The 14,457-nt window shown below is 42.9% G+C and overlaps 1 protein-coding gene across 4 annotated transcripts in view; it reads right to left on the bottom strand.

The window, feature by feature from the left end:
- Positions 1-714: 714 nt before the first annotated feature.
- Map2k6 (mitogen-activated protein kinase kinase 6) overlaps positions 715-14,457 on the bottom strand; it is a 121,271-nt gene continuing 107,528 nt past the window's right edge. For all 4 annotated transcript variants that reach the window (XM_051158967.1, XM_051158966.1, XM_051158968.1 and 1 more), the window contains exons 11-12: positions 7,536-7,581; positions 715-1,495 (exon numbers count right to left, since the gene is read on the bottom strand). In XM_051158967.1, the coding sequence (XP_051014924.1) occupies positions 1,418-1,495; positions 7,536-7,581 (124 nt within the window). In that variant the 3' untranslated portion in view covers positions 715-1,417. The remainder of the gene's footprint in view (positions 1,496-7,535; positions 7,582-14,457) is intronic.

The raw sequence follows: 14,457 nt of genomic DNA, 5'->3' as shown, positions 1-14,457 counted from the left end.
CTATCTTTTCAATGACACTCATAAAATATCTTAATCCTAAAGAACCGCCTAAGCTTAAGCTACAGAACTCATGGCATCTTTAATCACAAGAATTTGGTCGATCTGCAAGAACTTGAAAGTGGACCTAGCTACCCCATGATATGCTATAGAAATATGTGGTGTGGCCTGAGGCTGTGACAACTTGGTGGCGTGCTCAGAGGCAGTATTCTGCCTTAAAATGTCGTTACGTTGAAGGACTCCTGCCTTTCATCTTCTCCTATCACAGCCCTTCTAATAATAAGGTTTCTCCACTGAATGAGAGAACAGAGAAGCAAAGCAGGATAGCTCACGAATTACAAAGGCAGGCCTTGAGGAAGAACCATTGATGAGGCACGAGAGAAAAGACAGCATCGTGTTTCCATACTTCCTCTCACGACTGGCAAGTGTCCATCTAAGCAATACAAGTGTTCCTAGGAGCCACTTGGTAGGGCTTGGTTTAACAGATGTATACGTACACACACACACACACACACACACACACACACACACACGTACAGAGAGAAAAACGTTAAGTAAATATAAAAAGCACATCACTTCCCATTATTTTCATTTTTCGCTAAAATTATACCACAAATTTGAAGAGAACATTTTTTTTTTTTTTTTTTTTTTTTTTTTTTACTCTTGGAGCCATGGTACAAGTGATTTTCATGTTTTCCAAAGTTGGAGGTGGGGGCAGATATGATCAAGATACTTTGACAGTTCACTCAAAAGATGCGGTGATTACCCAAGATTGAGTTGAAGGTCACGAGCAGCAGCCATGACAGCTGCAAGCCACACTGCACAGGACGAGCCCCTTTGTTTGAGATTTCAATAATAGTCTTAAAGATGCATATTTAAATAACTTTCTCTGGACCACAGACATGATTGAACTTAAAAAATAAAAGCCCTATAAATACTGCCAAGTCAGCCTTGTCTCTGCGTCTCCCTTCTTGCATAAAATGGAATATTTCCAACCAAGCACTGAAACATAAATATTAAAATAATAAGTGAGACACACTACAAATCTACTTTACAATTTCATCGCTACTGTAGCACCTTGTTACCAGGGCCAATGCACTCATTTTGTAAAGAACACGAGAAATCTGAAAAGCTTGAGGACTCGTATGACTCGTCATTAAATATTTAATCGCCTTTTCAAGTCCTAAGCCTTTATCATATTTCATCCATCTAGAGAGTTCATTCTATACTAGAGATTCCAAGGCCCCCTTTGGAGAGGGAAAAGAAAAAAAAAATAGGGAGAGAAAAACCCTCAAAAAGGCAGGGTTCCACGATCTCAAGATGACTTTCTGTTGGCGTTGTAGTGAACTCATTTCACCCTGTAAACCCACCAATCCACAGGAGGGTCAACCAGTTAAGTCCATGGTGTTTTTTTTTTTTTTTAGTCACCAAGTATCAGTTTTACAAACGATGCCACATCTGTTGCTTTGGATTCATGTAGGGTAAAAAATGGATGTTGCTGGGAAAGAAAAAAAAAATACATGGCATTAATACTTGATATTGATAATATACAAAATTAGCAAAATAATCAATAAGTAGGCTAATATTTCTATCAAGGCAAATGATATTTTTTCAAATCTTTTGTAAAATCAAGCACACATCTATCAATGCCCATATTTCTTTTTTGTTTGTTTGTTTCATTTGTTTTGTTTTGTTTTTTCAAGACAGGGTCTCTCTGTGTTAGCCTTGGCTGTCCTGGAGTTGCTTCGTAGACCAGGCTGGCTTTGAACTCACAGCAATCCACCTGCCTCTGCCTCCCGAGTGCTGGGACTAACGGTGTGCACCACCACGCCTGGCTTGATGCCCATATTTCAAGGCTATCTCTTTGCTGCCTCCCATGTCGATGTGTCTAGGTTTCCAATACAAAGAATCCACTAGTTTAAATAACATATGCCAAGTATGCTACATAACTCCATCCATGCAGACAAACAAAGATGGGCTAAGACAATCTCCACAAAATCATTTTCGACAGCTGTAATAGTAGAACGATTAAAAGTTCATAGACATAGGCTTTCCTACTTCATGGGACTAGGAACAGGGTGATAGAACAAGATACCAATGTTGCCAAACAGTAAATGGGCAAGGAAGGCATCCGTGCTCTTCACATGGGAAAAGTAGTTTGAACTAAAACAGCTAAGGCCATTTTCTAAGGCTGCATCCACAGCCAAGAGTTACACCACATCAGTCCTGAAGAGGTTGGTCCGTTCACAGAATAATATAGACTGTCAGACGACTGGTGCACTCAGAGAAAATTCAACTCAGAGATTAAAGATTGAAAAGAAGAGAACAAACATCGCGTACAGATCTGATTAGGTCAACTTTAAGAGAGAGAAACACAATGTAAAGTCTTGTGCTTTGTGCAAGAGCCCACACACATTTTCAAATGACCAAGCCATCCGCCTGTGTTAACAGAACAATCCTCCTGAATTTCTCGGCTGGGTTATAGTAAGGGTTGGACTACAGAGCCTTCAATCACCAGTTAGACAGGGATGCACTGGATCATGTTTCCCTGCTTCTCTAGTGGGAACAGAAACCAAGCAAAGAAACTCGGAAGGACGATTCCCTCAGGTACCCTCCCCACACACATCTCCACCGACCACGCTCAGGTCTCTGGCTGTCTGGTGGTACTACTTTCAGTGGCTAGTTTGAATGGCTCGACATGAGTGTTTTCTCATGCAGACATGGGATGACTCAGTCTGTTTCCCTGATGAGGGGTTCAGTTTGCAACCTTTATCCTGCCTACCAGTAGCTTTTCTAATTATATTTATTTGAAACCTGACAGTAGAGGCTGGATGAGTCAGCTTTGTGGGGAACTGAATGCCCACCCAGGCAAGTTTTAGGAAACAATGCAATGGGAGGGGGGGGGGGGGAAGGAACAAAGAAATAAAACCCAAAAGAAAGTGGGTGGTCACTGTTGAGCACTGTGACTCAGAACAAGGAAAGATCTTCTGTTTTTGCCCATTACAGGATATTGGTTGAGTGCTGGCTCCGAGCCTTATTCCAATGTAAAGTTCTAGATCTGGGGCCCTTCATTCTAAATTCCCCCATCTGGCAAACAGTAATACCCCTCTCAATGACTGACCACTTAGACGACACACTTACCAAGGTTTTGTTTTTGTTGCTTTATTTTAACCATCATACGTATTAGCCTCCCCACATCCGCTTGACATTTGGGGAGTGTTTCACAGTGCTTACAAAGCCTTTTTTTTTTTTTTTCACTATCAAAACAGCACATGCCAAACCTCAGATGAATGTGTCCACTGCCCGTCAGCCCCACCTTGACTCTACTCTGCTGCCACTAGCTCAGTACACGGAGCGCGAGTCCATGAATGAATTAAATAACATGGTCGGAAACCCTTGATGAAAAGGAAAAACTTTAGATATCTTTCAGTTTATCCCAGATTAAGAAAATACTGTGAGGGCCAAAGGGCAAGGGATGGGAAAGCAAGCAGGCTGGCCAATCAACATGGAAGGTGTGCCCAGCCTCATGCCAGGCTTTGAAGGTGAAGACTTTTACAAACCTCGTTAAGCAATAAATGGAGTAAGAATAAAAAGAAGGGCGACTTGGAAGTGGGCAAATGGGGTCCCCCAAACAATCCTCAGGCTATAGCTCCAGTTTTGTTTCTCCTCCAAAAAGGGCCAAGTAAGTCCTAAGAGGGAGGACCCTATATCACTTAGGATGCCTGTGGTGTCAGGGAGAAGGGTGGAGATCATGGACATGCTATCTGGGAGCAGAGAGGCGAGCCACAATCACCAACAGGCCTCCAAAGTATCCCATGTATACACCTCAACCTCCAGGACTGTGGGGTCAGCTGCCCTTCTTCCGTGCTGCAATTCACATCTGGAACTTACTCAGAGAGTTGGAGGACATCTGAGAATCTCTCCACTGCGAAATCATCTTAAACAGCCTGGTTACTGTTTCTTGTGGAAAATATCTAAAGCCAGGGTCATCAAACTAGGATCCACAGTCCAAATCTAACTCCCTGTCTGTGGTGGCTTGAATGAGAAAGGAGAAATATCTCCCCTAGGCTCAGATGTTTGAATAATTGCTCCCAAGATGGTGGCGCGGTGTGGGTAGGTTCAGGAGGTGTGACCTTGCTGGAGGAAGTGAAGTGTGTCAGCGGGGACAGTTTTGAGGTTTCAAAGACTCATGCCATTCACAGCTGGCTCACCTTCCTGCTTGCAGTTCAAGATGGGAGCCTCCAGCATCCCACTCTTGCCATCAGGCCTTTGCTCCACCATCAAGAGCTCTAACCTTCAGGAACTATATGGCCAAATACACCCTTCTTTCTCTAAGTTGACTTGGGCATAGTGTTTTAATCACAGAAATAGAAAATCTACTAATAGCTTTTTGACTTTTTGAATAAAGTTTTATTGGAACACAGCCACATGCTCTTTTTGCTTTCCCATATTGAACATGGCTATTTTCAGCTTAATTAATATGTTTTAAGAGCAACTACACTGCTCATTAACCTAAAATACTGTCTAGGCCTTTACCAAAACAAAAAAAGTTGGTTAATATCTGCTATAGAAGAAAAATGCTAGCTGAGTGGTGGTGGCGCACTCCTTTAATCCCAGCACTCAGGGGGCAGATCTCTGTGAGTTCAAGGCCAGCGTGGTCTACAAAGAGAGTTCTAGGATGGCCAGGGCTACACAGAGAAACCCTGCCAAGGAAAAGGAGTAGGAGGAGGAGAAAGAGGAAGAGGAGGAGGGGAGGGGAGGAAGAGGAGGCAGCTACAAAGCAGATGCTGGAGGAGACATGCAAAGAGGATGGGTTTGAGGCATGTATAGCCCTCAATCTGAATTAGGGTAAAAACTATTGGGGATTCTGTAAAAAAAAAAAAAAAAAAAGCAGATATTTGGGTTGGAGCCTTGATAATAATATTCCTTTATTTGGAAAAATGATATTTTTTTTTTTCTATTCCTACCTCTTCACAAATTCCTAAAATTAAAACAATAGCCTGCCAGCATGTGTTGCCCAGTGCTTAAGTCAGGGGAGTTCTGCCTCTGAGTTTCCATTTAAAACACTCAATTCCACAGGAAAACAGGGAGTAGTTACAGTCTTAAAAGGCACGTCCCTTTCCAGTACCACAAAGACTAATGCCATAAAGGGGGGAGCGCTGCCTGCACAACCTTTCAACATTAATAGACATGCCAAAAAACCCCTCAGTGTCTGTTAGATTGTAGCAGGAAGGCAGACGTCAATACCACATGCCAATGTATTCATTTTCCTCAAATGTTTTCTGATAAAATTTTTGATAAGAGGCTACTTGGATGAAAAACAAAAAGGTGTTCTGCACTATAAATAGCTGAAGTAAAGAGAAAATGTTCTCATATTAGAAATTAGCTATGAAAGAGAGACTTTGGGATCCCAAGTTCCACGAGATCTTACAGGAATTATTCCCTGTCTATCACAGATTGTGTGAAATGATCTTTTAGATGTCCAAGCATACCACAAAAGGACAGCTGGGCCTGGAAAGGCCCAATTGGTCATTTTTAAGAAACAATAATCCAAGAACAGATATTAACTCAAGCACGCAGATATGGCCTCAAGCATCACACATCTGTTTTTATAAAGCTGTTGAGGGTTGAGAACTGGACACTGTCCTTTTAAAGAGGGACACTGGAAGCTCAAGTAGATGGGATGAATCAACTTCTTCCAACCAGAGCATGGTTCAGGCTGCAAGAAACCAAAGATTATCTCCAGAATTGAAAGAACACACATCTGAGATGATCACACAGGTCCTCTTTTTATAACTATCTTCTAATATTTTATTTTTAATATTTAATTATGTGTATACATATATGGGGAGGTGGAATGTTTGTGAGTACAGTACCCACAGAGGCCTAAAGTGGACCTCAACACCTCTGGAACTGGAGTTAGAGGGCCCAACATGGGTGCTAGGAATTGGATTTGGTTCCTCTACAGTTCACACTCATCACTGAGCTATCTCTCCAGCCTATACTCTATAGCTCTTATGGATATTTCCAAATGGTTCTTTCTCTGTGTCTCCTCCACATCAATACACCATTCAACAAAAGACACCAGGAGTCTGTGCTTCTATAATATACTCCGCTGACTTAGACAGTGGGGTTGTGGGCAGGAGAGAAGAAAGCACATTGTGACAGCTGCTATCAGGTCCATGGGCAAGGATCTCAAATTTTCCTTTCTTGGGACAATATTATAATTCTCCTGTGATGTGCAGCTTTAACACCAACTTGGCAAAACCCCGACCATATGGGAACAGGGTCTCAATGAGGGATTATTGGGTTAGCCTTGGCTTAGCTTGTGAGCATGTCTGTGGAAGACTGTCTAAATTGAGTTAATTGATATAAGAAGATCCAGCTCACTGTGGGTGGCACCAGTCCCTAGGCAGAGGGTCCTAAACTATTTTAAGAGTGGTTAAGTCAAGTTCTATGCAAGCAAATAGCCCAACATGTATTTATTTCTACCTCTGCTCTTGACTGTATATGAGATATGATGGCCTCTCCTGACCTGCTGCTGCTCTGACTTCCTGGCAGTAGTGGAATAATCTAAAATTATTAACTAAAACAAACCCTTTATCTCCTAAGTTGCCCTTTGTCAGGGTAGTTTATCACAGCAACAGAAACAAAACTACAGCATCTTTCTCTCTTTGTTAAATTATAACATTGGTCATTAAGATATGTCTGAAGGATGGGGCAAATACAAATTCCCAGATACCCTAAATTTTTAATTTTTCTCCAAAAATTTATTTACCCCACATTCACCATCTATTTAGGTAGAAGCACTATCATAGAGAAACAGTGTTGGGTTTTGCTTTCACCCATATCTTACTGATAGGACAAACAATGAAGACAAAGGCAGGTCCCTCACTGTACTTCTTCCTACCAAAATGAAGACCAAAAAAAGGAAATAAATTCACCTAATTCACCCCAGACTTGTTATGAAGAATTGATAGGCCACATGGCTGGTAAGCTTCTCCCTCTGAAGCCTCTGGACTCACGTATCCAGTACATACATCTACAGAGGGAGTCTTCCAAATGTGAAAACATAAATGCCATGGACATATTACGTGTTTCCCAGTTCACCAACATGGAAAACCTCACTGGGAATGATGACATAGTCAGAGCTTGCACCAAAACCAAAAAAGAACGAATGGGGCCAGCAAGATGGCTCAGGGAATAAAAGTGGTTGCTGCCAAGCCTGACAACCTCGGTTCAATCCCCAGGACCCACGTGGTATAGAAGGAGAGACCTGACTCTCACCTCATGTGCACTGTGACACATGTACAGATACAAATATACAAATATGTCCACACAAAATAAATAAATAAAATATTTTAAGAGATAAATAAGAGTGAGGAGGGAGCCTTAGCTCTGTCTTGTGTCCAGTTCCTGGGAATCACCCATATCTCAACCGATCAGCTCTTCCTAAATGGCTATCTACTCATCATCTTAGGCCTGGTTGCTTTGCGAGCTGTTAGTTTGGTAACACACATCAAAGCGTTCACACTCACCATAAGTTCTGGATATGTGGGCCGTTCTTTGGAATTTTTCTTCAAGCTTAAAGGAAAAAAAAATAATAAACACATTTTAAAAAATCTAGAAACTAATTTTCACCATTAAGAATTTAGAACCATTGTAAAACTGATCATAACTGTTTTTTTAATGCGCAGAAAAGAGGCCTCCTTTCTTGACTTCTATTGTAAATTACCAACTCTTAAAAATTATGTTTTAAACCACATTGGTCTTGTTTTAACATGAATAAGGGTGTTTGTGGCAAGTGCTTGCGTGTGTGTGCATGTGCGTGTACATGTGTGTGTGTGGAGAGAGAGAGAGAGAGAGAGAGAGAGAGAGAGAGAGAGAGAGAGAGAGAGAAAAAGAAGAAAAAGAAGAAGAAGAGAGACGAAGAGAGGAGAGGAGGGAGGAGGAGGGAGAGCAGGAGGAGAGGAGAGAGGGAGAGGAGAGAGGAGAGAGAGAGGAGGAGAGAGAGAGAGAGAGAGAGAGAGAGATTTTCTTTTCCTTTAATACATCACAGATGACATTCAGTCTAGCTTTCTTGCCTATAGCCATTTCATGTCTAAACCTTTATGTACTTTCCTTTGAGGAGGCTTTGGATCCCACCTCCTGGAAAAGAAGTTAGTAAAGGCTTCTCACAGGACACTGAGTAACTTCTCATTGCCTTCAACTGCATGCTCCTCCCTGTTTGTGGTTCCCTTTCCTATGAAACTCACTTTTATATGTTCCTACCAAACCTACCTGAGACAGAGGCCGCAAACCTATATTTTACTAAAGTCAAGCTACTTGTTCACCGTGTCTTAGTGGGTGAAAAAAAAGGAAAGCATATTCAGTCAGCAAATTAGCAATTCTTCTTAGAAATATTTTTGTGGTCATGCACTACTGCCTAGGGGTCATTCAGTTCTCAGAATACCCAGATATCTAAGAACAGTTGATACTGGAGGCAATCCTCATAAAACTGCAACAGGAAAGAGACCAACTCATCACCTGGGTCCTGAACCCCCCACCCCGTATCTTCTTTCCACCCCTGGGTCTAAAATAAAAAAAGAAAAGAAACAGTTTACTTGACGTTAGAGTTCCAGGTTCTAGAACGGAGAAAAGGATCTCCATGGAAACTGTGATATACAAAGCAACCTACAGCTTCTTGTGGCCACTGGACCATAAAATCATACATGAGTGGAAAGAAAGTTGTCCATAAAGTTGAAGAACAGGGCAGCACTTTAGCTTCCTGGGCTTTGCGCTGAGTGGTCCCTTTCACCAAGTGAGATCTTGTACACGTGACAAGAGCTCTGCTGTACCCACAGAAGCTAATCATCATTAAGTGACGCAAAGTACAAAAGTGTGGGAGAGTGACGTCATTGGGAGACTTTGAGCAAAATGAAATTCTCTTTAAAAATTAAAAGCAGAGGAAGCTTTTGAACCAAAGGGGGAAAAAAAAACCAACTTAAAAGCAGCCTACCAGTTTATTCCAGGCAATGCTGTGGGTAGAAGCCAGGGACCCTGAGACAGGCTACAGGTAGAGGTGAGGACAGAAGTTTCAACCTGGAACTGAGGGCAGACCTAGGACCTAGTGACCTCAGGGACCAGACAACCTATGAGAGAAAGTTCATCTCAAGTGGGGATAAAAACAAGAGCGCATTAGAATGAAGAATTATCAACTGGCAGCATGGGACTGATATGAGAATGTGTGCCTGGGTGAAATGAATGAATTCATAACCCATCATTCATGGCTTTGTAAAATGCCTGTATCCTGGGAGGCAATGTAGGTGCTTCCCAGTGGGGGTGATGCAGTACCTTCACTCCATGGGACATTTCTTAATGTCTGGAGGCATTTTTGGTTGTCGCAACTAGTTGGCAGTGTCGTTGCTAGTATCTGACAGAAGGCAAGGATGCTGCTAAGCATCCTTCAATATGCAAGCTTGTCTTCCACTACAAAGGCAATCCAGGGGGAAATGCCATCCGTGTGGCCATCAAGAGTAGTTGTGTGTTATTGGGTGCTCTCTTTTTGTTTGTTTGGTTTTTTTTTTTTTAGAGACACGGTTTCTCTATGTAGTCCGAGCTGTTCTGGATTTGCTTTGTAGACCAGGCTGGCCTTTAATTCACAGTGCTCCGCCTGCCTCTGCTTCCCTGAGTGCTGGAATTAAAGGAATATGGCACCATGCCTAGCCTGCCTTCTTTTTTTAATTTTTTTTTTTACTTCTTATATCTTCCTCTGTGAAATTCCATTGTAAAAGTCACCTCCAGTTGGTTCCTATGATATTTGCTTATATTCTCATCATCACTTCATTCCACCTCTCTCTTCTGTCTTCCTAAAGACAAAAGGTTGTCTAAACCCCAAGTATCAGTTCAACTGGGAAATAAGCACAGAAGAAGAAGAAATATTCCCAAAGGACATCATTGCCTTGCTCCCAGATCCTAGACTTTTTTTTTTACTCAGAGGACCCAAATATGTAGCTAGTGTTTAAAGCAAATCTAAAGCTAGAAATTCATCACCATTGGTTAAACAATTCAACTTATTCAAAGAAAGAACCCAAATACAACATTAAAACTATTTTCAATATTCAAGCAATTAAATATGAAACCTGAGGGGCCAGCAAGATGGTTCAGCTGGTAAGAGCACTTGCTGCCAAGCCTGGAAATCTGAGTTTGATTCTTGGAGCTCACACAATAGGAGGGAACAGACTCCCAAAAGTTACCCTCTGACCTCCATATGTGCACCGCACACACAAAAGAGAGAAAGACACTGCTATGGCCCACCTCCCATGACTACCTTAGGAAATGAGGAGCCAAGATAAATATCTTGATCTTGAAATGCTAAAATAAGAGTGGCAAGTTCACCCCAACTACAGACTTGTAAGGAAAAGGACTTCCACAGCAACCAGCCATGGTTATGATGCCTATAATTCCAGCACTCAGGTGCTGAAGCAGGAGGATTACAGAATCAAGACCAACTGGGCTACAGATGGACTTTTAGGACAGCCTAGGGTATACAGGAAAGCCTTATCTAAAAAGGAAGGAATACTAGGGAGAAGTAAGGAGGCAGAGAGAGAGAGAGAGAGAGAGAGAGAGAGAGAGAGAGAGAGAGAGAGAGAGAGAGAGAGAGAGAGAGAGAGAGAGAGGGAAGAGAAGGGAAAGAAAGAGAGGAAGGGAAGGAAGGAAGGAAGGAGGGAGGGAGAGAGGGAGGGAAGAAGGGAGAGAGCGAAGAGGGGAAAGAAAGAGAGATGGGAGGAAAGGAAGGAGGGAGGGAGAGAAAAAACGAGGGAGAGAGAGAGAAAGAAAGAAAGCAAAATAAACTATCCATTGAATTCGTATAATGGATATAACCTATTCTCTCCCTCCTTTAAATCAAAAACACTTCACAGGAGGCACTAAGAATGGTAAAATATCCAAGATAAAGTTGGGGTGGAAGAAAATTTTCCATGTTTTAGTAGGAAATGCTTGAAATTCAGTATAAAATAACAATGTCGGAGTTCAAAGGTACACCACCGCTTTCTTCTTGGCTCGATGTCTGACTTTTGAGTGTTCAAGGGGCTTGTCATTTTCAAGTGTGCAATTAGCTAACTTCCCTAATTCCGCTTCCAAATGCCACAACACAGGCTCCTGACTGTGGGCTGACACTACAAAACAGATCCATGCTGTCTGGAGAATTGCTAGCTTGGAGTTTATGCTGACCAGAGCCTTTCTGCCTATTTAAACTCCCCCTGATCATTTCTGAGCAGAGGGCTATTTGGTGCGTCCACAGAATAAAAACACAGCATGCCTCTGAAGCCATACATTTGTCAAAAGATAAATAAATATCTACTGCCTCTTTTACTGTTCCTCTGCTGAACAAACAGACTGTGCTTAATTGACTGTTTGATTTTAGCTACTCTGAGTCAGACAGTATTGACATCTGGATGGGCCTCCAACACACTTGGGTATTATGGCCAACAGGCTGCTCAGCTGGGCATTGAGACTCCAAAGTAGGCCTGGAGGAAATGCGAACATAAGTCTAACTATTTTAGCAGCAGGTAGCTTACTTCTAGTGACTTTCTTGTTTGAACATTTGCAAAAAGGTTACAGCGAAAACCATTAGGCTAGTGGGCCAGCGAGCAGGCTCAGTACGTAAAGCTATTACTCCATGATCCAGGCTCAGTACATAAAATGCTTACCTAATGACAATGAAGACCTGAGCTTGATCCCCAAAACCCATATAAAAGTCCAAGAGCTGCAGCACACACATCTAATATTAGCACTGGGGAGGTAAAGACAGGAAGACCCTTGAGCTTCATGGCCAGCCAGCCTTGAATGAGAGACACTGTCTCAAAACACAAGGTGGGTCATACCCAAGATATATATATGTGTGTGTGTGTGTGTGTGTGTGTGTGTGTGTGTGTGTGTGTGTGTGTAATCTACCTGCTAATATCTCATTTTTTAAAAAATAAACTCATATTAAACCTTCTACAAGACTAGAGTATAGTGATTTTCTATTAGAATTTAGTATTATGCATGCAAAAACAAGACCTATTTGGACATGTGGTAGGTTGGATGAGAAAGCCCAACCTCCACCCCTGCCACCCTCTCAGGCATTTGAATAGTTGGCCTCCACTTGCTGGCACTGTTTGGGTCAACTCGGAAGGTGTGGTCTTGCTGGAGGAAGCATGTCACTCGGGGCTGGATTCAAGAACTTAAGACCTCTCCTTACTCCCTGTTCACTCTCTTGCTCCCTGCTTGAACCTCCCTGCTTGAGGTTCAAGATGTGAGCCCTTGGCTTTTACTCCACCCACCAAGCCTGCTGCCTGCTGCCCACTGCCCGCTGCCCACTGCCTGCTGCCCGCTGCCTGCTGCTCGCTGCCTGCTGCGCTGCTGCTGCCTGCTGCCGGCTGCCTGCTGCCCGCTGCCTGCTGCTCGCTGTCTGCTGCCTGCTGCCCGCTGCCTGCTGCTCGCTGCCTGCTGCCCACTGCCCACTGCCTCTGCTTGCTGCCTGCTGCCCGCTGTCTGCTGCCCACTGCCTGCTGCCCGCTGCTCGCTGCCTGCTGCTCGCTGCCTGCTGCCCGCTGCCTGCTGCCTGCTATGATGGGCTTATCCCACTGAAACCATAAACTCTTTTTTCCCTGAGTTGCTTTGAGTATGGTGTTTTATCCAAGCAATAAGAAAATAACTAATATAGGCCAGTAACACCTACCTTAGGAATTCTTTAAAATCTCAAGCATAAAAACGTATACTGGGGAAATGGGGAAGGTTCAGATGTACTATTTTTAAAATAAGTGCATAAAGGAAGTGTTTCTAAGAATCATTGTTTCTTTGTTTTCCTCTGAAATACTTCAAGATACTGACATAGAAAACTCCAAAAAGAAAAAAACACTCCGATACCAAAATCAAAACAAAACAAACAAAAAACCCCAAGAATTGACTAGTGGGATTACATAAAATTAAAAAGTTTCTGCGCAGTGAAAGAAACAATTACCAGAGTGAAAAGACAGCCAACAGAACAGGAGAATTGCCTTTGCCATCTATATATCAGAGGATGATTTGCTATCTATATTACATAAGGACAAGTCTTAACTACCGAGATAAATCTTCCAACCAATAAATGGGATATAATGGACCAAATAGGCAATTCTCAAAAGAAGCACAGATGGCTATAGATGTGTGAAAAAAAGTTTTCAACATCCTCAGCTATTCCAGAACCTGAAATGGGCAGGACTTTGAGCTTCCATCTCATCTCAGCTATGACAACCATCACCCATAGAAGAGGGGACAGAAAGCAAGCCAGAGGACGAGGAAGAATGCTGTGAGGTGCTGACGTCTGCACATGACCTGGCTACTGCACATACCAGCTTACAGCATCAAGAAGACTGCAACACAGGAAGTCAGTCTAAGTTCCAGAATGGATGCAGAAGGGGTCCCTAGAGAGCCCACCATTGATGGAGGATCTGTGTGGCTGATGGCTGACCAGAGCGGGAGAGTCGCTCTCTCTGCAGGACTTGCAGCACTCACTGATTGTAGAGGTTATTAATAATCACTTTTAAAGAACTTCAAGTTGTGAGGGAGAAAAACGTGGAAACACTGAGAGAGACAGAGTGGGGTCATGGTGGACAGAGAGGGTAAAACTGCACTGTGTATATATGTAAGAAATTTGCAAACAACAAGACAATTTTTTTTTTTAAACATGCTGGTGAGGGTGGGGGGAGGAAGCTTTATTCACTGACGCTGGAAATGTAAACTTGTACAACTACTTTGGAAGTCAGGATAGAGGTTTTAGACACAACTGCAAGTAGAATTACCACAGGACCCAGCTCCATCACCACCACCACCACCACTACCCTCTTCCCAGGCACACACCTAAAGAACCTTATGCCCCAGTACAAATATTTCACTAACTAAACATGCTCTTGCACTGTTTATAAGGAAAAGGTCCAATAGCCAAGAGGTCTACTATCCATACGGACAGATGTGTGGTGTGTGTGTGTGTGTGTGTGTGTGTGTGTGTGTGTGTGTGTGTGTGTGTGTAAATACATGAATTTATATTCATTCTATTAGTTCTGTTCCTGTAAAGAACCCCAAGTAGTACAATATGGAGATAGATGATATATAGATCGATAGATAGATCGATATATAGATAGATCAATCGATAGATAGATAGATAGATAGATAGATAGATAGATATGTGTTTGCTCTATCAGCTCTGTTCCTCTAGAGTACCCTGACTAAGACAGGAGGGTGTATGTGTGCAGGGGTGTGTGTAGGGGTGTGTGTAGGGGTGTGTGTAGGGGTGTGTGTAGGGGTGTGTGTAGGGGTGTGTGTAGGGGTGTGTGTAGGGGTGTGTGTAGGGGTGTGTGTAGGGGGTGTGTAGGGGGTGTGTGTAGGGGTGTGTGTAGGGGGTGTGTGTAGGGGGTGTCGGGGTGTGTGGTCGGGGGTGTGTGTAGGGGGTGTGTGTAG

Source organism: Acomys russatus, chromosome 16, assembly GCF_903995435.1.
Source record: "Acomys russatus chromosome 16, mAcoRus1.1, whole genome shotgun sequence".
In the NCBI taxonomy this organism is placed as follows: Eukaryota; Metazoa; Chordata; class Mammalia; order Rodentia; family Muridae; genus Acomys; species Acomys russatus.
Note: the sequence above shows the minus strand (reverse complement) of the source record. Positions and strands in the feature narration are given on the sequence as shown.